Source organism: Cucumis sativus, chromosome 6 (assembly GCF_000004075.3).
Source record: "Cucumis sativus cultivar 9930 chromosome 6, Cucumber_9930_V3, whole genome shotgun sequence".
Taxonomy (NCBI): domain Eukaryota; kingdom Viridiplantae; phylum Streptophyta; class Magnoliopsida; order Cucurbitales; family Cucurbitaceae; genus Cucumis; species Cucumis sativus.
Genome location: NC_026660.2, coordinates 22,595,916 through 22,619,159, shown reverse-complemented (window position 1 = coordinate 22,619,159; position 23,244 = coordinate 22,595,916). Strand labels below are relative to the sequence as shown.

The 23,244-nt window shown below is 32.8% G+C and overlaps 5 protein-coding genes across 12 annotated transcripts; 3 read left to right on the top strand and 2 right to left on the bottom strand.

Moving 5' to 3' along the window:
* Nucleotides 1-955: 955 nt before the first annotated feature.
* On the bottom strand, nt 956-1,807 carry LOC105436016. Its single transcript, XM_011660163.2, has one exon. It carries the CDS (start codon nt 1,805-1,807, stop codon nt 956-958), a length of 852 nt encoding a protein of 283 aa, XP_011658465.2.
* A 4,770-nt stretch (nt 1,808-6,577) lies between these two features.
* On the top strand, nt 6,578-11,760 carry LOC101212961 (nuclear transcription factor Y subunit A-1). 8 transcript variants are annotated; one of them, XM_031887145.1, is made up of 7 exons: nt 6,578-6,905; nt 7,613-8,287; nt 8,600-8,857; nt 9,018-9,130; nt 9,273-9,341; nt 9,830-9,994; nt 10,989-11,411. In XM_031887145.1, exons 3-7 carry the CDS (start codon nt 8,602-8,604, stop codon nt 11,409-11,411), a joined length of 1,026 nt encoding a protein of 341 aa, XP_031743005.1. In that variant the 5' UTR covers nt 6,578-6,905; nt 7,613-8,287; nt 8,600-8,601. The 8 variants fall into 8 exon arrangements, with proteins under 8 accessions (XP_031743005.1, XP_011657642.1, XP_011657644.1 ...); XM_011659340.2 differs by lacking the exon at nt 7,613-8,287 and having other exon boundaries at nt 8,597-8,857; XM_011659342.2 differs by lacking the exon at nt 7,613-8,287 and having other exon boundaries at nt 6,580-6,905; nt 8,597-8,857; nt 9,018-9,115; nt 10,989-11,760.
* Nucleotides 11,761-12,138: 378 nt separating this feature from the next.
* LOC101220685 lies at nt 12,139-13,423 on the top strand. The gene is made up of 2 exons (XM_011659338.2): nt 12,139-12,729; nt 12,879-13,423. Exons 1-2 carry the CDS (start codon nt 12,468-12,470, stop codon nt 13,142-13,144), a joined length of 528 nt encoding a protein of 175 aa, XP_011657640.1. The 5' UTR covers nt 12,139-12,467; the 3' UTR covers nt 13,145-13,423.
* Nucleotides 13,424-13,861: 438 nt separating this feature from the next.
* On the top strand, nt 13,862-18,016 carry LOC101212721 (calcium-dependent protein kinase 8). The gene is made up of 9 exons (XM_011659337.2): nt 13,862-14,160; nt 14,502-15,041; nt 15,384-15,507; nt 15,604-15,747; nt 15,988-16,140; nt 16,243-16,358; nt 16,442-16,609; nt 16,886-17,116; nt 17,244-18,016. Exons 2-9 carry the CDS (start codon nt 14,535-14,537, stop codon nt 17,388-17,390), a joined length of 1,590 nt encoding a protein of 529 aa, XP_011657639.1. The 5' UTR covers nt 13,862-14,160; nt 14,502-14,534; the 3' UTR covers nt 17,391-18,016.
* Nucleotides 18,017-18,193: 177 nt separating this feature from the next.
* On the bottom strand, nt 18,194-18,796 carry LOC101213198 (photosystem II 5 kDa protein, chloroplastic). Its single transcript, XM_004143189.3, has one exon. It carries the CDS (start codon nt 18,679-18,681, stop codon nt 18,361-18,363), a length of 321 nt encoding a protein of 106 aa, XP_004143237.1. The 5' UTR covers nt 18,682-18,796; the 3' UTR covers nt 18,194-18,360.
* Between the last annotated feature and the right edge of the window lie 4,448 nt (nt 18,797-23,244).

Genomic DNA, 23,244 nt, shown 5'->3' with positions numbered 1-23,244 from the left:
TAATCTATAGAAGAACTATGTAAATGAAAATAAAAAGAAAATAAATTTGAAGAATTTAACTCACTCATTTTAAATACTCAACCAAAAAAGATTAAACTAATAAAACATGTAATAGATGTATACAATATATAATGCTCATAGAAAGATGAGTATAGTTTAGAACTTTTACCTTTAAATAGAAAATTGAAACAAAATTTGGATTAAAATTTAGATTTAAAATCTTGCACGTTATTCAATCTCACAAAAAAAAAAAAAAAAAAAATCAAATTGACAAGAAGAAATTCTTCCTCCACATTGTGGATGAACAAAAAGAAACCAACGTCATGCTTCACCACCTTTAATATTCTAGATAAAGATTATAAAAGAAAAAGACCTAAACAATATGTCATAAGAATGCCCAACATATATCAAACTTAAAAAAATAAAACGATGACACGGCCATATGAGGAAGTGTATAAGAAATGGTATAGTATGGAAGAAAGGTATAATAATTAAGTAACATAAGAAAAGGGAGTGTACAATGGGAATTTGTTTAAATTTGAAGGGAAAAAATGTTCCATATAAGATATAGAATGTAATGTAAGAACACACCAAAACCAATGACGAAAATACTTAAATAAAATTACCATTGATTGATTAGGTTTTGAAAGTAAACATGAAGTTGATATTGATATTAATTAGTAAGGCCATAAGTATAGTTAAGGCAATATAGTAGATGTCAATAAGCTTAGTTTGTAACCACGGCCCCTAATAATTTAGACTAAGAAGCTCAACTGACTTTCATCGTTCTTTCATGTAGCCCTCTCATCCAAATTCTCCATTTCTGCACCCGCCAAATTCAATCATCTAACACAAACAAAATTCACATACCGAAAACACAAAAGAAAAAACCTTGCGTTTTCTCATCACTCATGGAGATCATAATCTATAAACCTAAACATATTCAATCATCTCATCACAAGTTATTATTCAGTATGTAACATTTTTTCTTATTCATAACCCACCTTTTTTCTTCCTGAAGATTATTCAATTCTCCGTAAAGTTTCTCCGCAATTCTCCCAGGTTCCGATTTACTTCTCGTCAGAATCAGGTTCAGGTTCCGATTGCCATTTACAGACTTAGAATCTCCATCTCCCTTCGAACTTTCCACTTTCTTCAACAATCGCTCCGACTTTCCTAACTCTATTTTTGAAGCTGCGTTGTTTCTAAAACCGCCCTCTGTTTTCTCTTCTTCTTCGACTTCGACAGTTCCGTCGCTTGTAATCGACGAACTCCGGTACCGAGTACCGTTAAACGACGAGCGATTTGGCGCAGATCTACATCTCGACAGAATGAGAGCGTTTTTCGGCGGCGATGGCACCGAAAACGACGAATAAACCGCATCTCCATCTCTTCCGTCGTCCTCCTCTTCATCTTTCTCCGAATCTTCCGCTTCGTTTCCGACGCGAGATTCAGAGATCCGTCTAATTTCACGTTTTCCTCGGCAGAGCATCGCCGACCTGTTCCAGAACGTTCGACAATGACGTCGATTGAAAGAAAGGACGCTTCTAATCCACCGGCAACGAACGGCAGGAGTTTTATTAGAAGAGTGTTTATTGGTGCGGACTTGTCCCATACAAGTAACCTTCGGAGAGGACGGTTCTTGAGTTTCAATGGCGACGTTCTTCTTCCCGACGAAGATCGGACTGGAGCGAGACCGACTGCTTTTACTACGATTTCCGGCATCGGCTCTGAGGAAGCTCATCAATGGCGGCGGAAACAGGTCGGTTCGACTGGGACTGGAAATGGATTTGGATAATTGCTTCATTATTTTGTTGCGAAGAATCAGTGAAAATGAAAAATGATAATATCTCAAAGCATGAATTGAATCGTTTCCGTTTGGATTCGTTTGGTATTTGTTTGTTCGTTCACTAAGAATCTGTGCTGGTGATTGGTCGCTTTGGTTTTCATGTCATAGAGCTATCTGTTTATCCCCTTTGAGTTTGTTTTCTTTCTATTTCGGAAAATTGCCATCTGCTTCGTTTTCGCCTTTCAATTTTTTCTTCTTTTGATATTATATTTTTTTTGAATTTTAACGATCACAAAATTATTTCTTACTTTCATCTTCACAACAATAATAATTTATGGTTACCCTATTAAGTTTTATTCTTCCATACGAACAAAATAACGAAAAGATAATATAAACCGGCTTTCAAACGTATCTAAAATTTGAAATTTCGCACCTCAAATAATATGTAATTATATAAATATTTAACTATTTTTTGTTAAAAATTTGAAGATGTAATTGCAACTACATATGAGAACAGTTGCAACATAGATTATAAATTAAATTAATAATAAAGATTTTGACTTGTTTAGATGGCGTAAAATACTAAAATGATATTTAGTTTTATAATTTTGTGAAAAAATATCTATGGATAGAATATTTTATACCAATGTTTTCAACATTTAAAACATTGCTTGCATGTAACATTTTTCTTGAAATAGTTATCATATATATATATTTAGGGTTTGGTTGATATATTTTAATTGGATTAAATTTCCTTAATCAAAGTTTATGTTTGGTGGATTTACTTATTTTCTAAAGGTAGTAACATCTAAATAAATATATAATTGAAAACAACAAGATATATACCCTATAATAATAATAAAAGAAACTAATAAGATACACCAAATATTTGTTTGGTGGAGTAAGTCTTTCGGTTTGTATATATTACTTTTTTTTTTCATAGATTAAAAATAATACATTTGATTAATTAATTTTTAAATACTATGGCTATGTTACTCTTATTTTATCCTAGATATAAAATTAAAAGAAGAATATGGATAAATATTATAAGATTCAAATAAGTTGCTATATAATGAAGGAAAAAGAAAGAATGCCCCACTAGATGTGTATTATGTTCTTGAGCTCTTTGCATGATTTGACAATGCACATTTTGACTTAGGCAACCACTGCATAATACCTTGAGTAATAAATAAGCATGGTTGGGATTGGAGGTTACACTCTATATATATATATTGTGTACCTCGGTAACCGATTAAGTACAAAAATAGAGTTGTTTTAAAAATTAATTACATAAATATTGTAGTTTTGAAACTTTTTACTTAAATAATCTGATTTTGAGGTTTTTTCTTTAAAAAAAAAAAAAAAAGAGAAGGAGCGAGTATTGAAGACTCGTCCCATTTTAAAAGGTAAATAAAAAGAAAGGGGTAAGAGAGATGGGCGAGTCCCGCCCTCTCCATTTTGTTTATATGTTTTTTTTTTTTTTTTTACATTTAAATAAAACTTATTTAAATATTAATATTTTTTTCTATACTTTTCTTAATTATTTTCTTTTTTTAAGAAAATGTAAAATGTAAAACTTATTTTTTTAATTATAATATATATTTTTTAAAATAGTTTTTTTTAAACTTGATTTTAAATATTTTAGAATCATTTTTAATATTAATATCATTTTTCGAGCCATAACACCAAAAAGTGAATAAAATATCAAATTTGATCCTAGTCTATTAGATATCAGATAATTTATTTTGATCTTATCAAAATTTATATCCTAATTTTGGTAGGATCAAGATAAATTTTTCTAAATCACCTATAATGGTTCTTAATTTTTATCTAATATTCAATTTTTTTATGGGCTTAGACACTATTGATGTAATGTGAGAGTACCAAATCTAAATAATTTTGTTAAAAGTCGTTTAGACTTATAATGAAGGAAGAAGAAAGATACAATACCTGATAATGAAAAAAGAATGGGAAGATGATATGGAAGATGAAAAATGATAAAGGAAAAAATTATGGAGGAGGATATGAAAAAATAATTTATGTTTACATTAATTTTTCAAAAATCTATTTATAAAATTAATGCTCTTTCAAAATTATTTATTGAAATAATGCAGTTTTTGTTCTTCTTCTTTGGCCGAGTCTTAATTATATTTCTTTTCAATTTTTTCTCCATCGTTGTAGATATTTTTTTTAATTTAATTAAAATGAGATGAAAGAGTTTTAATGAATTAGTTAAAATGTGACCGGTCAATGTTAAAATGGGTTAATTTAAGAATTTAAGTTAAAAAATAAAAAAAATAAGGATTTGAATTAAAAAATTGTGGTGATAGTCGTTTTAAATAAGAATTATTTGAATTAATTCTTATTTTAACTAATTTAATCTTTCCTCACATTTTAATTAATTATTATCTTTTAATTTAATACTAATTTATTTTTATCCTCTAACAAAAAAAAATCCACTTTCGATCATATTTTTAACTAATTTATTTTTCTCACCTACCAACTTCTTATATTGAATGACCGAGTGTTGACTTCACTACTTCACATGTGTGTGACTTTTAATAACAAAGCAATTGACCATATATTGTAGCATTATTTGTCTTCACAAATCGTTCCCTTACACGATTACATGTCATCACTCACCACTGGTACTATAAATGGATAATGTTTCCGAACACTACCTAGTGTATTCATGTCTAACTCACTGAATATATATTTATTGTTAACTATCATTTCTTTATCATCGCACACTGATTGTGCATTTAAGTTTATGCCCAAATTAGATCCAACCTTTTTATTTAAGTTTCCACGTGGAGGTGGGTCGTAATCAACCCTATCTATAATATGACCAATTGTAAACAACATAAATGACACATATTTGCTGGTAATTTTCTGGTTGTTTTTTATTTTTGCCTGAAATGCTTATACATCTTTTTTATATTAGTACTTCTCCTTTTTCATATTCTCACATATTCTTATTTGTGATTTTTTTCATCTCCTCTTTCATAATTTCTTTTCCTTTTTTGTCATTTCTCATCTTCAATGTCATCTCTTTATTCTTTTTTTATTATAAGATATTGTGTTATTCTTTTTTCATTATAAGTCTAAACCATCGTTTAACAAGATTATTTAGATTTGATATCCTTATGTTATATCAATAGTGTCCAATAAATTTATTTTGATCATACCAAAATTAGGATATAAATTTTCTAATATCTAGTAGGTTATAATCAAGATATTTTATTCACTTTTTGGCCTTATTGCTTGGAAAATGATATTAATATTAATAATGATTCTAAAATATTTAAAATCAAGTTTTTGAAAAGACTATTTTAAAACATATAGATATAATAATTAAAAAATAAATTTTACATTTTACATTTTTTAAAAGAAAATAATATAGAAAAGTATAGAAAAGAAATATAAATATTTAAATAAGTTTTATTTAAATGTAAAAAAAAGAAAACACATATAAACAAAATGGAGAGGGCGAGTCTCCATCTCTCTTACCCCTTTCTTTTTATTTACATTTTTTAAATGGGGCGAGACTTCAATACTCATCCCCTTTTCTTTTTTTAAAAAAAGACTTCAAAATCAGCATTGTTTAAATAAAAAGTTTCAAAACTATAATATTTATGTAATAAGCTTTCAAAACAACCTTATTTTTGTACTTAATCTCCCGGTAACACCCAATTAAAATATGATTGATTATTTTTACTATGTATTATACTTAAAATTTACTGTCTAAAAAATGGCATATGACAACTTATAGTTGGGTACAATAGTTAATGGTGACAATACTCACTTTTTTTTTTCTTGATATAATGTGTACGATGAGTCGTTGAAGGATTTGACATGGGGATTTGGAGGGCTTGTTTGGATTCAAATCAATCCCAATATCTACCATTTTGGTATCCGTACCACTCCCTTCTCATCATTAGTTTGCATTTGGAAATTTCTAACAACAAATCATTCAAATAAACAAACTTAGGTACCAATTTTTTCCCCACATTTTTGCAATTAAATTTATAAACACTTATTCATTTATAAATATCTCGTTTTTCTATTCACTATTTTACTAATGTTTCTAAAAATCAAACCGATTTTATGTATATATATATTTTAAAATTTTGTTTTTTTTTTGTTTTGCTTTCTTGTTGAGTTTTTAGAGTTATGAGTTTATTTATATTTTTGAGATTCATCCAATCAATACCCTATGTGACATATTTGTTTTCTAAAAACTATTTTAGAAATTTAAAATTTTATAATGGAGAATTTGAAAACAACCTTTTTGTTTTATTTGTATTCAAAATTTAAATAAAAAATTGCCCTAAAAAAGATAAGAACTTTGACAGATGTATTATTTTCATATTATAAATGCATTATATTTATGTTATAATTAAATATAAAATATGTATAAATATAATAACAGAATGTATATGAAGATATGAAGTTAATTAGAAATGTTGAAAAGAAAGAAAAGAAAGAGAGAGAAAGCATTTATTTAAAAGGCTATGGGGGGATACGTGGCATGCTCTGCTGTCGCTACTTTAAAGATGCGGTCCCCACTTTAGAGCCACCAAGCGTTTCCCGGACTTTGCTCGTCAAGTGCGTGTCACGTGGGGTCAATTTATATTATCCCATTTTTTCCAATTCCTAAATTCCAATTCCTTAACCTCACCCCGCCGTGACTTTTCTTTACCTCACAACCCCCCCCCAATCCCTCACTTCTTCAACTGGCAACCTGCTTTACCCTCTTCACTCTTTCCCTTCACTTTCTAATATCCAAACCTTTGTCTTTCTTTATTCCTCAAACCGGAACACACGGTTCCCGGTAGTGGGAAGTGGGTAGTGGGTAGTGGGTGGAGGTGAAAGGGAACAGTAGCCGTAGCTCAGCTCTTGAATTTGAGTTCCAAAAAGCCTCTTTGCTTTACTACTCCAAATTACTATGCTCTCTCTCTCTCTCTCTCTCTGTCTCACTATGACAATCGCTCAACGACCGAATTGACTCTTCAACTCTTTCCTTCTTCTTCTTCTTTTTTTTTTTTTCCAGATTCTCAGCAGGTTTGTTTCTTCCTGAATCTAGGGCTTCGGATTTCCTGAATTTTCCCTCCAAGTGAGTTCATCTCTTTTCTCTGACTTGATTATGACTTCTTTTTTCTTCTCATCTCTCAATATTACTCTAGGGTTTTCCCAATTCAGCTCTCTCTCTTTTGGGTTTTGTTTATATTTTAGTATTCTTCTCTCTTGCATGGAATCGGGTTTGTTTAGGTTTATTGATTCAGCGAGTAGGATTTTAAATTTTGGATTACTGGAGTGGAGAATTTTACTTGGTGGGGTTTGTTTGTTTTCAGAATCGGGTGGAATTGGGATCTTGATGGGAATTTAGAAGTCATAAGTTTGTTGATTTTTGCTGTGTTTTTTTTTTTTTTTTTGAAAATTGAATTTTCTCCATCGTGTTCTGTTTTGCTTCTTCGAATTGGAATCTATCCCACTTTTTGGGTGTTGGGTTCTGTTTGTGGTTTGCATGTGGGGATTATGATTCGTGCAGTCCTTAATGGTTGAATTTAGGATGGATTGTCAGTCGTCAAATAGAAGTGAACGTTTACCTCTTCCCTTGCATGTAGATCATTGGTATGCTCAGCTTAGATGCCAAAGAGAACTTATTTAATCCAAGATACTAAACTATGATTTGATATTTGGCTGGAGCGTTTAGGTGGATTGATCAATATTTTCCTGCAACTTATTCCCCTTTCATTGTTTATATTTCTTGAGTTGCGGTTGGAAGAGTCATATAAAAGGGTCGCCTTTGATTGTTTCTAGTCTAGCATGGAGAGAGATGGAGCACCAAAATAATGAGATATGACCGTGGATGTAGATAACAGAAGTTGTTTTCAAATTTTATGCATGGAAATAAATAGAGCTCAACTCAACGATGCGGGAATTGGTTTATGCTTTGAATTAAACATTATGTTGCTCTTCTGTGTCTTCCAAATTGAAACTGTAGGAGTTCCAAGTTGTGATTTAGCCGAGCCCATAAAGCATTTACAACTTCAACATTCTGCAAGCACAAAGTAGAAACTGATTTGTTTTCTGTCTTTGATCTTGAATTCAATTGATGAATATCTGGATAAGTAAACCAGCTTAGCTTAAAAGACCTGAAGAAATTAAAGTTGTAGAGCATTTTACATCCAATGGAGTGATAAGCCTCATTCAAGCGATGATTCAGCAATGCTCTGCACAAGGATTGGAAATAGTCAAAGTATGATATGGGAAATGTTCTGTGATCATAATTGGAAGGAAATGAAAAACATAGTTAATTGACTTAATGATGGCACTTGCTGCTGCTTGAGGCTAAGCTTTTTTTGCCGATCATCTCCTAGCCTCCCCCCTGTATTTTCTCGCAGTTTCCTGAATAGTGAAGACTAACCCACCCTCTCATCTGACAGAAAACTATTGCCTCCACTCTCATCTCAGACCATTTAATTTAATAAGACTGTAAGCAAAATTGCTTCAGCTGGTTATTGAATGTTCTTTTTCTTTTTGTTCTCTCACACGTTATTTTAAACCTAAAGAATAAAACTGTTTTCCCCTCTCTTCAGAAATGAATATTGGTCAAAGATGATTTTTAAGGTTTTCAAAATGAACAATGTTTAATTCTTCTTCTTTTCCTTTCGATGCCTTCTTTTCAGTGCTTTCATCATAGACTGATGGCTTCTTCTCCGTTTGCCCAACATTTGTTTTGCATGGTCTTGTATTCTAGTCGATTCAATCCTTATGTCTTATCTAACATGTGTATTCCTTAAGAAGGTATGCAGTCAAAGTCTAAAAGTGTGAATCAACTAGAATCTGAACCACCAAATATGCAGCAGACTAGTAGTTTTTCAGAACCTTGGTGGCGTAGTATTGGGTACAATCATATCTCTCCGCCTGCAGCTGGAGGAAATGTGTCCAATTCAACATCACTGGAATGCACTAATGGTGCTTCAGAATCTAATGATGGTCAGTCAATGTCAAATGATGATTTAAATGAAGAAGATGATGATGAGACCACAAAAGATTCACATGGTATGGCCCTCAACTTTGTGGTGTTGCTTGCTAAATCGTGTTATAGTTCAAAGAACGGCACTTATTGTTTTTAGCCTCTTTGGTTATGAATTGGAATTATTATACATTTGAGGACAATGACAATATAGCCTCATTAACATATTATTGTCAAATTCACCAGCAAGTTTTGGGCAAGTACAGCACAACTGTCAGCATGCTGTTTCTGCTGCACCTATAGTGCATAGTGGATGTATCACGCAACCTCCTCAGCTTGAACTTGTAGGCCACTCTATTGTGAGTTCAATTTGCAAGTCTGGTTGATTATTATTATTTAAAAAAAAAAAAAAATTAGAGACATTCTTCTGACTCTTGGAGTCCAGTTTTTGAATATTGGACAACATTGGTGGGATTATGTGCTTATTTTAATCTGTTTTAGGCATGTGCATCAAACCCATATCAGGATCCTTATTACGCGGGAGTGATGGCTGCCTATGGGCATCAACCGGTACGTAGGTTAAAATCATAGAAGATCAGTCATGAGATATTTAGATGGTACATATAGATAAGTTATATGTATATATTTCTTATAATTTTTGCACCATATACACAAACTTTTTCGGTGTATAGTAGCCATGGGTAATTTTGATAGTACTCTTTACTTTTTTTTTCCTTTCCTATTGCTTTACCTTTTCAAGTATTCATGAACTTTCAATGTTGTTACTTGTTCAGATTTTCACTTTCTCAAATTATTTCAATTAAAATAACATTTGACAGTACAGAGTTTATGAGCGTATCAAGCGAACTAACTGAAAATTTCCAGTTTCTTGGAAGAGGTTGTAGTGTGATAGTTGCAATATCTTGGCCTGAAATTATTTATTTATTGGCCACAATGACAAGGTCGTATGTCAACGTCTGGGGTCATTGTGCAATGTTACCCCTTCTTCCTTATATGTAAGAATTAAAGCTTGCCCTTGACAATCCTTCTTATGGTAGGGTTACCCTCCTTTTCTTGGGATGCCACATGCTAGAATGGCATTGCCCCTTGAGGTGACACAGGAGCCTGTTTTTGTGAATGCTAAACAATATCAAGGGATTCTAAGGCGAAGACAGGCACGTGCTAAAGCAGAGGTTGAGAACAAACTAATAAAAGTTAGAAAGGTACGACTGCTATTTAGATGATCGCCTTTCTTGTACTACAACTTGTCTCTTATACATGTTAAAGTAGCTGGAAATCTAGCAATGCCTTCTAATTGTATTGCGCTTTTAATGAAGCTCATTCTTCCCTTTGGTTCAAATTTGATTAGGTACTCCATAAAATTCTCTCACCTGAGTAGTTTTCTATTGTTTAATTACCATAAACTTGTGAGTGAAGGGTGACTAAAAAATTATTTTGTTGTGCTTGACAGTGGGTGGATGTACTCACCTAGGCTTTTTTAGCATAGGTATCATCAGTAATTTTTCTGGGAATATACTTGATTTATTTACCTATTCTACCCTGAATATTTTGAATGCTCAGGATATCATTATTGCCAAATGATTAATATTCCATCTACCCACATTAAAAAGGTTTGCTTTATTCTCATAATCAGATTCTGCGCAAGTGGGAAGTAACCTAAGTATTCTAAACTGGCTGCAAGGATTGTTGAGTGCTAAAATGAATGTGGTTAGGTACCAAATAGCACACCTATATGAATTGCCAAGTCGTTGTTTGAAGACCTTACAAAACTTATAAAAAAATTCAAAGAGGGCATAATATTGCATTGTAATTATGGTTGTGTAAGACCGGAGGTTCTCAACTGAAGGTAAAATCACAACTGAGTTGGGATCAAAGCATTTACGTTTTAAATACTGAGTCAAAGCTGGTCTTTCACAATTTCATGATTTCTCCTTGCCGTGTATAGTTGTTTTTATAGCTAATTCATTACCATGTGAGATGAGATGGCTTGGACACGGTTAGTTTTGAAAAATCAAATGTTGTTGAGTGTTGGATGGTCATTGAGCGGGTTATTGTTTCTGTATGTTTGCAGAGTGAAGACTGTTCACACTCCACCTCTTTCTCCCTCCATTTGAACAATTCTTTTGCTGTAGCTTATATCTGGGTATGCATGTTTCTGAAATTCCTCTAATATTTAGCCTGTGTTGTGTTATGCAGCCATATCTGCATGAATCTCGTCACCAGCATGCCATGAGACGGGCAAGGGGTAGTGGAGGACGATTTGCCAAGAAAAATGAAACTAATTCCTTGGGTTCTACTATGAAGGACAAGGACTCCGGTTCTGGTCAAGCTATCTCATCGCACTCTGCTGGTTCATCTGGCTCTGATGCAGCACCTTGTGCCTTGGCTGAAACCTGGAATTCTTCCAATGGCCAACAAGAATCAAGGACCCAGTTGCATGAAGCATATGAAGCTCGAAGTTATATGAATGGAAGTAGCCAATTTCATAATTACAGTAGCTTCCAAGCTTCTTCCTATGGTTTACGATCTGGTGAGAGAGGTGATGATGGAGACTGCTCAGGACAGCAGCGAAGTATCTCAGAAAATCAAGCTGCACAGAGGCGTCTTGCCATCAAGTGAACCTCCTGGTTGCATAAATATGGGCTGCCTCTCTTGGGGCTACATTCCCTGGCAGTTCTCTGCTAGGCGGCAAATCATTCTTGGCTTTGTTCTGGTGCTTGTTCCTTAATCGTAAAGGAGATGGATAATATAAGTTGGCCATTTGGACCTTAGTTCTAGTTAAGTCCTTGGATGCTTTATTCCATCAACCTCCCCCATTTTTAACTTGTGTATAGAACAGACTCCATAGATTTCAAACGCTGTTCTTCTCAATTTCCAAACAACCTTGTTTAATGGAATGCTTATCTGTTATGTACTTGTGAATGTGTCATGAACTTTGATCCATAATTTGGTTGCTGATTTCATATAAGTTCTCCAGGTACCAAATATTCTTGCTATTATATGCATCCTGATTTCAGCGTCCACTAGGAATATTGGAAAATGATCTAAACTTGATGATGCTTATTGGTTTCTGACTAAAATAATTTAGCTTTCCTTTGTACCAAATGCAATTCTTGGACACAATTTGAGATGCTTATTTGATTGCAGCTTTCATTACCGCTTGATTCTTTTTGTGGAGGGCTAAACCTTGGAACTGTGTATTCCTACTTCTGGAAATGAAAGGACACTTATTTCACTTTGAAAACTGTGAATGAAATAAAGTCAAGCATAGCATCTTGTTTTCTTTTCCTTTGTGATCCCCAAGTATTTTCTAATTCTCTTTTGATTCCGTGGTAGGCCGAAAGGCCATGTTGGTGGGGATTGGGGATAATAATAGAAAAATAGTTTCTTTATCAATAATTATTCTCTCAAACATATTTTGCTGATATTTTATTAAAAGAGATTTTGTTTTTTAAATTGCCTTATTATATTCTGACACAGGAATGTTTCTGTTGACTTGTCTTATTAGATGTTTAACATGAAGGACTATTATTATCCCAGGTGGCAGTGAGGACAACCCTATCCTGGATTAGTCTATGCCAATACTGGTTGCCAAACACGCTGCTTCTTCTAGGTGATGACTTATCATTATCCTGAAGCAACTTCATGTGGTAGTGGGTAATTAGCAGCTTCCAGATGCTTTCTCTTCAGTCTCTCTTCAATCAAAACCTGAGGCCGCCATTTGTAACCACCAAGAAATGCTCAGATGGTGTTTTGAAGATAAGGAAATTTCACCCACTTCATTATTCTGCTTCTCATTTTTCCATTTTGTGTGCAAAGGAGTCAGATTCTCAACAGTTTGAGGTTGACCCAGATAAGGCTAGGCAGGCCCTTCAAGAGCTTGATCAACAGCTTCAATCCTTCTCCAAGAAACAAGTCTCTTCTCCCAAGAAGAAAGGTAACTCCTCATCTTTTGAATCCGAAGTCTGAACTAAAATTTGTTGTTGTGTAACTTTGGTTGAAGACTGGACTGGACTTAGTATTATATAGAAGAAACCTCTATCACTACTTAGTATTGAGATTTTTGGTTTTGAAATTTTTTTGCAGTTGTTCAAGATATGAATGTTCCAAGAAGTCAAATGAGAGGAGAAATGACAGAGATTTCAGAGACTCTGTTAGCAAATTCAGCTGTTGTCCTCTTCATCTTCTCCATTTTCTACAATGTGCTGTTCTATACTGTCATAAAGCCTTCCATTGATGTTCCATTACCAAGTTCTATCAGTTCTGACTTTGAGAAAGAATCTACTCAGCCATCAGTTTTGCAGCAGCTTCCACTTTCATCTATGTCCATATCCCCCTCACTTCTTAGTTAAAATATTTAATTATGATTACAGAACTTCGACCATAGCTATCTAAATTGTATACATCAAGAAAAAGTGATCAAGATTATGTTGTTTACAGAGTATTATATTGATGGTATGCCAAAGAAAGCATAGCTTGTAGACTTATGTACTAAAGATTCTAACTTTAAGGTAGAATAAGTTTGGAAGAAGGTTCTTATGTACCTTCTTATCATTGAGTGCTGTGATGTTTGTAAAAAGTTCATAAATTTTTATGTTATCAAGAAAAATTCAACTTTTAGAATTGGAATACACGAATGCTCAATTATAATACACAAGCCATTTTCAAATGAATTAAATAAAAGTACAAATTTGGACCATTTTTAATTTGGCTCACACCTTTTTTTATATAGAAGGCGAACATTCTTCATACTCAACTTGGAAGGATATTTTGATTGATTGGATTGAAGTTGGAAACCATCTCAATTAAATTAAACAAATTTAAGTGGTTGTAATGTGATAGTCCTATCGCTATAATTTAATTAGTAGCCAATAGCAACATAAAATGCTAACCTTAGAATACAAAGGACATTCTCAAATTATACCGTGGATTACACTCTAAAATAAGATTTGAAATTGACTTTTTTTATGAATGGTATTGGATAATGAGTCATTTATTTGACTTGTAAATCCGACAGATAAGATTTTCTTAAAATGCAATGATTATTGTAATAATTTCTTAAAATTAAATTGGGAAAAGGAAAAAATGGACCTCGTGGATTGAAAAAGAGGGAGGGGGTGAGGGAGGAGGGTCTCGTTTGTCTTCCAACTTGGTTGAATCCAGGAGGGGAGGAAGAAAATTTTAATTTGTGGAGGAGAAAGAAACGGATTCTGGAACTCCATCGATTAAATCCCCTTCTGCATTCGTGAGATTCATCTTTCTCCTTCAGATTTTTTATTCAAAGCCTCCCAATTCTCCTCTCGTCCAACTTCCCCAGCTGTTCTTCGCAATGTCGCTGTGATTCCTCAATTTCAACTCAAAGTCCCAGGTGGGTTTTTGTTTTTATGGTGTTTTAATCTTTCAATGAGGGAAAAAGAATTCTGGGTCATGTGCATTGTTATGAACATTGAATGGGTATCGTTTATTTTTTTTAGTTTTGTTTAGAATATCTTTGAGTTGGGTGCCTGTTTTATTCTCTGAAAAATTGTGATATTTTGTGCAATTTTTGGATTTTTGTTTAGAAGAAATCTTATTTTTTATTATAGATGTCAGATTCTCATCTGGGTTGGTGTTGTTTATGAAAAAAGCTTTAGATCTTTGTTTCTATTTTGCATCTGTGTTTCTGACCCTCGTCATATTTGCTTGATGGGTTTTGAAATCTCTCAAAAGGTTGGAGCATTTTGACATTTTTCGATCTTGCTCATGGGTAATTGTTGTGCTACTCCTAGCACGCCTTCAGCTAAGCCTAAAGGTAAAAACAAGAAGGCCAATCCATTTCCTGCTAAAGATGGCGAGAAAAATGCGAATGGTCATGGTAATAAGCTTCAGGTGTTGAGTGATCCAACTGGTCATAACATTTCGGCTCATTATGATCTTGGTCGGGAGCTTGGTAGAGGCGAATTCGGTGTAACATATTTATGCACAGATACAAATACAGGTGAAAAGTTTGCTTGTAAATCTATATCAAAGAAGAAACTTAGGACTGCTGTCGATATTGAGGATGTGCGAAGAGAGGTTCAAATCATGAAGCATTTGCCCAATCACCCGAATGTCGTTAGGCTGAAGGACACTTACGAGGATGATCAGGCAGTTCACATCGTGATGGAACTATGCGAGGGTGGGGAGTTGTTTGACCGAATTGTTGCAAGGGGGCATTACACAGAGCGTGCAGCGGCTGTTGTTATGCGGACAATTGTTGAAGTTGTTCAGGTGAAAAGAAATTGTTGGTTAACATTTAAACATGGCAGTGTTTTATCTTTTTTGTAAGTTTAGTTTAGTTAGAAGTTAGAACATGTTATAATCCATTTGCATTTTTATATTGATTGTTTTTGCCGTTTGATTTTAACATTTTTTGTTCTCAAGGAGTAATGTTGTGTAATTTAGAATTCAGAAACGTATATGTCTTATTCTCATTGAGTCAAAGCAATGTTACATATTTATATAGAGAATAAACTAAACCCTAGAGACTAAGTAAAATTACAATAAAGGACATATGTATATATATATATATATCATAACATGTTGTTTATGTACATGCATTTAATGTCATAGGCTTGTCATAAACATGGAGTGATGCATCGTGATCTCAAACCAGAGAATTTTCTTTTTGCAAACAAAAAGGAATCATCCCCATTGAAGGCAATTGATTTTGGACTGTCTATCACTTTTAAACCAGGTATTGCGGCTTGTATTCAATTGTGTGAAAATAATGTTATCATTATGTTCATGTCATAAAAAATCTTACAACGCATTAATGTTTCAATTGGATTAGGTGATCTATTCAATGAAATAGTAGGCAGTCCTTATTACATGGCCCCAGAGGTTCTGAAAAGGAATTATGGTCCAGAAGTTGATGTTTGGAGCGCCGGGGTTATCCTCTATATTTTACTCTGTGGCATTCCACCATTTTGGGCAGGTTTGAATTTTTGTTCCCTACAGGCAGTTCATGTCTTTAAACCCCTTTTTATTAAAAATAAATAAAATTGTAATGGTCATATCTGGTAAGAACAGTGAATCCTTATACACAATCTGATTAAAAAATAAGTTCTCATTGCTTCTGGATTGAATCTTTCGCACAAGTAGGACATTAAGTGTAACTTTTGTAGTTCTTTTTTCAGATTTCCTCCTCATAAGTTGCGCTTCAATTTTCATGTAGAAACTGAACAGGGTGTAGCACAGGCGATTATTCGCTCGGTTATTGATTTTAGGAGAGACCCATGGCCAAGAGTCTCTGAAAATGCAAAAGATCTTGTAAGAAAAATGCTTAATCCTGATCCCAAGCGGCGCCTTACTGCTCAGGAAGTTCTAGGTATCATTGTCTACTGTCTACTGATTTCACATGCATCATTCCGGCTTCTGGGTGTTATAGTTTAGAACTTGTACATAATACCTGAGATATCACTTTGTGCAGACCATCCGTGGTTACAGAACGCTAAGAAGGCTCCAAATGTTCCGTTAGGCGAGACGGTGAAAGCAAGACTCAAGCAATTTTCTGTGATGAACAAGCTCAAGAAACGGGCCTTAAGGGTAATCACAAAAGTCATTTGGGGTGTTTTATAGAATAGATTGTCTGAGCTATAGATGACATTTCATTTGATTATTTTCCTTAGGTGATCGCTGAGCATTTGTCGGTCGAGGAAGTAGCTGGCATAAAGGAGGCATTTGATATGATGGACGTTGAGAAGAGAGGGAAGATAAATCTCGAGGAGCTGAGAAGTGGATTACAAAAACTTGGACAACAAATTCCAGAAGCAGATCTTCAGATACTGATGGAAGCAGTATGTACATTTCTCCATTACATTGTACTTTTGTACCCTTGAAAGATTTTGCCTTGGATTTGCAATTTTCCTTTCCTTCACTCTTGGACTTGTTTAGTTCTTTTTTTCGATAAATGTAGATATTGAAGCCAACGTTATCGAAAAAGAAAACAAAAAAAGAATCACAAACAATTAGATACTTGGATTTGTTGCATCTGACCCAATTGTCAGTCTGTCTTGTGTAGTAGTAATCAAAATTTTAGACACAATTATTGACTCAAATTTTGCTTTTAACAGGCTGGTGTTCAGGATGATGGAGCTCTCAACTACGGAGAGTTTGTTGCAGTTTCAATCCACCTTAAAAGGATGGCAAATGACGAGCACCTTCATAAAGCTTTTGCATTCTTTGATCAAAACCAGAGTGGTTTCATCGAAATTGAAGAGCTTCGAGCTGTGTTGCTAAACGATGAAGAAACAAATAGCGAGGATGTTGTCAATGCCATTATGCACGATGTTGACACAGATAAGGTCGGCATTGTGGTCTGCTTAGATATGCTTCATAGTTCTAGTTCCTGCTTGGCCGTAGATGTCGATTTGATATAAATGTGGAAACTTATAGGTCAGTTCTTCCAACCTTTCTATTCTTCTTTTGTAGGATGGACGCATAAGCTATGAAGAGTTTGCAGCCATGATGAAGGCAGGAACAGATTGGAGAAAAGCGTCAAGGCAATATTCACGGGAAAGATTCAACAGCCTAAGCTTGAAGTTGTTCAGAGAAGGATCATTGAAACTTACTAGTTAAGGTAGATGAACCTTCCAAAAGATGAAATGATTCAACTGATATTTGAAGAAAGCAAAAAAAATGGAGTATACAAATATATTTATGTTGGGTTTTCTGCTATTCATTTATGGTTTAAGAGCTATATGATCAGTGGCCTATAATTATTAATATTATTATCATTTGATATCCATTCCAAGTGAAACCATTGGATGAGGATCAAGTTCTCAAGTGTGTGAACATCTTCTTTCCAACTGTATTTTTAGAGCTTTGCTTGTGTTTTTGAAGAAGCTGTATGGAAAGGTGGAGCTGATGGGAATTTACCAATTCTGGCCTTCTATTTGTAGAAGTAGACAGAGATAAATCTTTCTGGGACTTCATATTTGCCAACCTCCCTGAATGATGATGAGTTCTAACTTCATATTCTTGTAGAGAGAGAAAGAGATAAAGTTCCTTATTTTGTCCAATCATCGCTTTGAATTTGATATACTTCTCGATGATGTATACGAAATCAGAAGACCACAAAAGAATTCATTTTATGTAGAGAGAGATTTCTGAATTGAGAGGATGATAAAGATTCGTGTTGATTCACTTGTTTGATTAAACTATTTTTTCTAATCTACAACTTATATATGAAACGATCATGAGTATATATAAATATTCGTAATGATCATGTGAGAATTCTCTAATTTGCAACTACTTTGAATGAGTTATTATCAAATGTGGTGTTTGTATAGTGTTGTGATCATCAACAACATTGATAAAATGTGAAGAAACAGAAAAACACTTGAATGAACTTTGAGATTGAGAAAGGCAAAAACAAGAAGAAGAAAAAAAAGGCATGAAGAGAGAGATTCATGGCAATTCATAGCTTTGTTTTACAGATTTTACAATCAAACTTCAAAGTCTGAAACCAAATGGAAGGGTTTTAATAGACATGAAGAAGAAAGACAACAGAGAAAAAAAAGAAAAAGCAAAACACATCTCTTCAAAATCACTTGCGGCAAATACGGGCAGTAGGCATTGTGACACAGATTGGAGCATACTTCTGCTTGGCTTCAGGAGACCCACGTGCCGGCTCATCCGCCATTGCCGCCTTCGCCAAGGTTGCAGCTGCTACTGTGACAGCAGCCGCCACCAACTCCCGCCGCCCTTGCCTGCTCTCTACCTTCACATTCTTGACCTCCATGTTGACATTGGAGGCTTGGTTAGAGGTGGATGCTTTGGCAACAATAAGGGGTCGACGGGCGGTGGAGGAGGGTTGCTTAGTGGCTGTGGTGGGGAGGAAGGAAGCTGTCATAGCCATAGAAGCCATATTTAGGGAATTGGGGTTGGAGAGATTGTTGGTAAGCTGAGGAATTGGGTGAAGGAGAAATAGAATGGATGTAGTTTATGTTTGGGAGTGTGGGGGGAGAAGTGAAGTGATTGAAGGTTCGTATTGATTCTTTCATTGAAGCCATCATCCATTTCCTTATCCCAACAGATCTTTACTAACCACTATTTTCTTGCCACCTGTTCTTTCTTTATCTCTACGCCCTTTACAAACTTTTCCTTTACATCACATTCACATAACACAATCTAAATCCACTAACAATACTTACCCTATTCTAAATCACTTTTGGAACGATGAGTTACTTATAAAAGTCTTGGTATTATAATAGTTATTTTAGTCCAATTCCACGTTTGGAACATGAATTAAGCAAAAAGGAATTAGTGTTCTTTTACTCTCCTTACGTCGAAATTTCTGCCACACACTCTTCCATTTTCTTGACCGAGTGCATCTCAGGACCACGTAAACTTTTTTTTTCTCGGAGACAATCTCGAACGAGATCGACTCCAAGATTCTTCTCAAATTTAAAAAACTCTTTGAAGAAAATTTATCGATCTCTCTTGGAGACATCTCAAAGCAACTTTAGCCTGAGATCATACTACATAATGCTTATGTTATTTAGCTCAAGGCTATTAGATACAACTTTGGCCTCAGAATCATTGATATAATTGTTTTTGCTTTTCAGCTTGGTGTATTTTGAAGCCATGATGACCCATAAATAGTTAACCTAAATGCTTATGTTTTCAACTCGGTGACTGTTGTGGAAAATTTGGCCGGAAAAGAGTTAACCTCAATTTCAAACTTTTAATAAAAAAAAATGCACTATCTCGATGATGCATCCGGTCACCAAGAGATTTCCTTCAAGTTTTTTAAAATTTTGAAAGAATCTCGCGGTTGATCTTGGCCTAGATTGAGCCCGAGAAAAATAAAATTTTTAGCGATTCCGAGATGCACTTGGCCAAGAGAATGAAACAATGTGTGACAATGATTGAGTGTAAAATAAGGGAAGTAAAATAACCTCAATCCCCACTTAACCCATGTCTCAAACCGGAAGTGGGCTACTTCCTTCAAGTATGAGGGTCAATACACTCTAAGGGTTTTAGGATAATAGTAAAGTTTTAGGTAAATATCAATTTCAACCCTAAATTTTAACTTTTGTATTAATTTAAATTCTAAGAATTGCCAGTACCAATAGATTTTACCATGCATAGACTTCTACTAACAAAATAGATGATTGGTAGACTTCGGAAGTGAGACCTAAATTTTGTTATATTTATAAATTTTTTTACTGTGCTATATTTGCTAATGTTTTGAGCACAGTTGTTATATACGAAGTATTTATTTTTTTGGTTTCATATTATATACTGATATCAAATAATTTGTCGTTTAACAATACTAAAAATGTTGAATCAAATCTGTATAATTAACCATAACTTGTATTTTAGTTAATGTATTTTCAAATATTCATATTGTAGTTCAAGAACGTACCTCTTAAATTAAATTTAGTCGGAAGTGTTGGGTTTTTTTTTTCTTTTTAATTAAAGAAACATGAAATGATATTTAATATCTTTTTGTTATTTAAAATTACGAATTGCAATATTTTGATCAATAAAAAGGGTAATGTACTTTGGACTGTAAAGACTGTTTATATGTTCTGATTGTGGCAGAGACTTTGGTTGTGCTTTTCACAATTACCAATTTATCCAAAATTATTTTCAAATTTTGAAATTGTGATATCCAAATTCAATTGGGCCTCATATCCCCTTATTTTGGGCCTTGATTTCCGAGCCACTTAACTTGGGCCTGATGCTCCACTAACCAATCACATTTCATGCACTCCTTTCCTCACTGTTCCCCCTCTATTTATTATTCTAACTTTTTAAGTATCTTTTTATTTCCAAAAAAAAAAAAATTATTCAATCGTAGTTACATGCACGAAAATGACTGAAAAGTATTAACAAATATAACACAAATGTAGCTAAATTTAGATCGAACTTCAAAAGTCTATCAAGGATGAACAATATCGATCATATGAGTTTATTATTAGGAGGAGTTGATTACTTATTCTTCTAAGACCTTACTATACCTTCGACTATTAGCTTTGAAAGTGCTAATTTGGTAGAAATATTTTACCTAAAAATGTTTTCAATATAGGAAGAAATTTAAGGACAATTTTTAAATACAACAAGAATGAAGAAAAATATTTACAAAATTTCATAGTCTATTTACGATAGTTCATAAATAGATCAAGATAACATACCATGTGTATCTCTAAAAAAATTTGGTATGCTCTTTAATATTTTAAAAAGTTTTGTTATTTCAAATAATCTCTAAAAAATTATTTTAAAAAGTTTTGTTATTTCAAATAATCTCCAAACAAAATTATTATGAAAAATTGGATTAAATAGTTTATACCTACACACTAACATAAATATATTAATACTTTTACAACTTTCTAATCAAATTGAGTGGACACCTTAAACGTTCTAACTTATTTATGTTTATTTTTGGCACATTTTCAATTAAAGATATGGCAAAACTAGATTTATTAGCCTGAATAGAAGTCTTAGTCTATTATATTTTTAGAATTTGAAATTCTCCTCTATTTTGTAAATATTTGTAATAGTTTCATCGTTTACCACAATTTTCTATTATTTTATTTTTGTAAAAAAAATCAAAAGGATAATAAAGCCAAAGAAATCAATTTTCTTTTGTTACTGTTTAAACTTTTAGAAGGGGAGCTGACTTGTTGCATTTCAGGTACTATTATAACATTATTAAGATTGGGACAAAACAAGTCAAATACAAAACTACCAGTGGCTGAGCATTGAAATTTTGAAATATATATACATATATACATACACATATATGTGTGTGTGTGGATAAGACAAAATTAAAGTAATAGTGAAACTACTCGTGAAGGGATGAGATTGTAGAAATTCAATCTATAGGGAAAATACATTTATATTCCCTGCACTTTAAATATGCATATCAATTAAAACAATCACTTCATACCTCTATCAATCTAAATTCAAATTTTTATAAGTGTTTTAAGTGAGTCAATTTATACCATTTATTAATATTATCTTTGAAAACCACTTATTAATAAAATAAATATTTATAGTAGTAGAAATTGCATATACCACATTCACGATATAGTAACTATAACATATTGTTTTAGAATTTTACAAATATGACAAAATTTTCAATTCTCCATCTTAAATTTGATATTATTCATAAACTACAATTCAATAACTTATTTCTCTTCCTTATTTTAATGTCATACTCATTATTTATTTATGCTTTCACTTTTTAAGACCCTAATTATTTGTTTATCTTTATAGTATAAAAATTATTTATTTTTTCTGTCTTAATCTTAATTTTAAAATATCAATAGTACAATAATTGTAATATGAATAATATAATATAATATAATGGTTGTTGATTGAAATAATTTAACTTCATTTGTGACTTTTTTTTTACTTTCTTCGATGTGTATTATCAAGTATATCAACAATATATTGTTAAAGTATATCGGTAAAGTGAATCATTATCAAGTATATGAATCGAGTTTACAAGTGTATATCAATAGTATATCAAGTGTATTTAATCAATCAAATGTATAAATAGGACTTCAAGTATATATCAAGTGTATTTAATCAATCAATTGTATAAGTGAAAAATACTAAATGTGTATATAGTGTGTCATGTGTATCAAACATATATTAGTATGTTTCGGTATCGAGTGTATCAAAGAGTATCGGGTGCATCAAGTGTATCAATCAAATGTATTGAGTGTATCAAGGGGGTGTATTAGGTGCATCAAACGTGTATTAAGTGTATCAGGCATATATAAGGTGTATCAAACGTATATTAATAATGAGAGTATTTGTAACATTTTGCCCCTTGATGTGTGGGTTGTGTTTCGTTTTTGTCATTTTCACAAATAATAAAATGTGTGTGCTATAAATATAATTATTATAACTTATTTTGTCAATTTTGCAAGTGTCCCTTAAAATAGTGTAAGGATGATTTTCAAAGGAACATCTAATTTGAATTTAATCGATAAAAGTATAAGTTTGATCACATAATAATTATAAACAACGGAAGGTATAAATTGATACATATACAAATTTAAAATTTAAAATGATAAATTGTTAGTTTAAGGTTTTAATTGATATGACACCAAAATTTCAAAATACATTCGATGTTAATATTGGAAAGAAGTTCAATTTTAGTTCATATGCATTCAATAAATCTTAATTTATTGATTTTTTTCAAAATTTCAAAATCTTAAAAGGTCGTCAAAGGTTCAAATCTAGAAAAAGAGCTCGTGATATTGTTACAGTTATAAATAACTAGCTGCATATAACAAAAGATGAGAAACTAATGAATAACTCAAAAATGGAAAAGTAAGTGATCTTCACATAAAAACTATAGTTGGAACTACAGTAGACTAAATTATATTCACATGGTTTGTAGGAATTTAAAGATGGAACTACAGTAGACTGGACACTAAGATAATGTGAGGGAAGTGATGGTGTGAGT

Excerpts from the sequence above, each read along its gene's own strand:
- LOC105436016 (XM_011660163.2), bottom strand. The coding sequence starts at position 1,807 with ATGAAGCAATTATCCAAATCCATTTCCAGTCCCAGTCGAACCGACCTG.
- LOC101212961 (XM_011659339.2), top strand. The coding sequence starts at position 8,602 with ATGCAGTCAAAGTCTAAAAGTGTGAATCAACTAGAATCTGAACCACCA. Across the intron at positions 8,858-9,017 it reads GACCACAAAAGATTCACATG|CAAGTTTTGGGCAAGTACAG; the intron begins GTATGGCCCTCA and ends CAAATTCACCAG. Across the intron at positions 9,131-9,272 it reads AACTTGTAGGCCACTCTATT|GCATGTGCATCAAACCCATA; the intron begins GTGAGTTCAATT and ends AATCTGTTTTAG.
- LOC101220685 (XM_011659338.2), top strand. The coding sequence starts at position 12,468 with ATGCTTTCTCTTCAGTCTCTCTTCAATCAAAACCTGAGGCCGCCATTT. Across the intron at positions 12,730-12,878 it reads CTCTTCTCCCAAGAAGAAAG|TTGTTCAAGATATGAATGTT; the intron begins GTAACTCCTCAT and ends ATTTTTTTGCAG.
- LOC101212721 (XM_011659337.2), top strand. The coding sequence starts at position 14,535 with ATGGGTAATTGTTGTGCTACTCCTAGCACGCCTTCAGCTAAGCCTAAA. Across the intron at positions 16,359-16,441 it reads TCAAGAAACGGGCCTTAAGG|GTGATCGCTGAGCATTTGTC; the intron begins GTAATCACAAAA and ends TATTTTCCTTAG. Across the intron at positions 17,117-17,243 it reads ACGATGTTGACACAGATAAG|GATGGACGCATAAGCTATGA; the intron begins GTCGGCATTGTG and ends CTTCTTTTGTAG.
- LOC101213198 (XM_004143189.3), bottom strand. The coding sequence starts at position 18,681 with ATGGCTTCTATGGCTATGACAGCTTCCTTCCTCCCCACCACAGCCACT.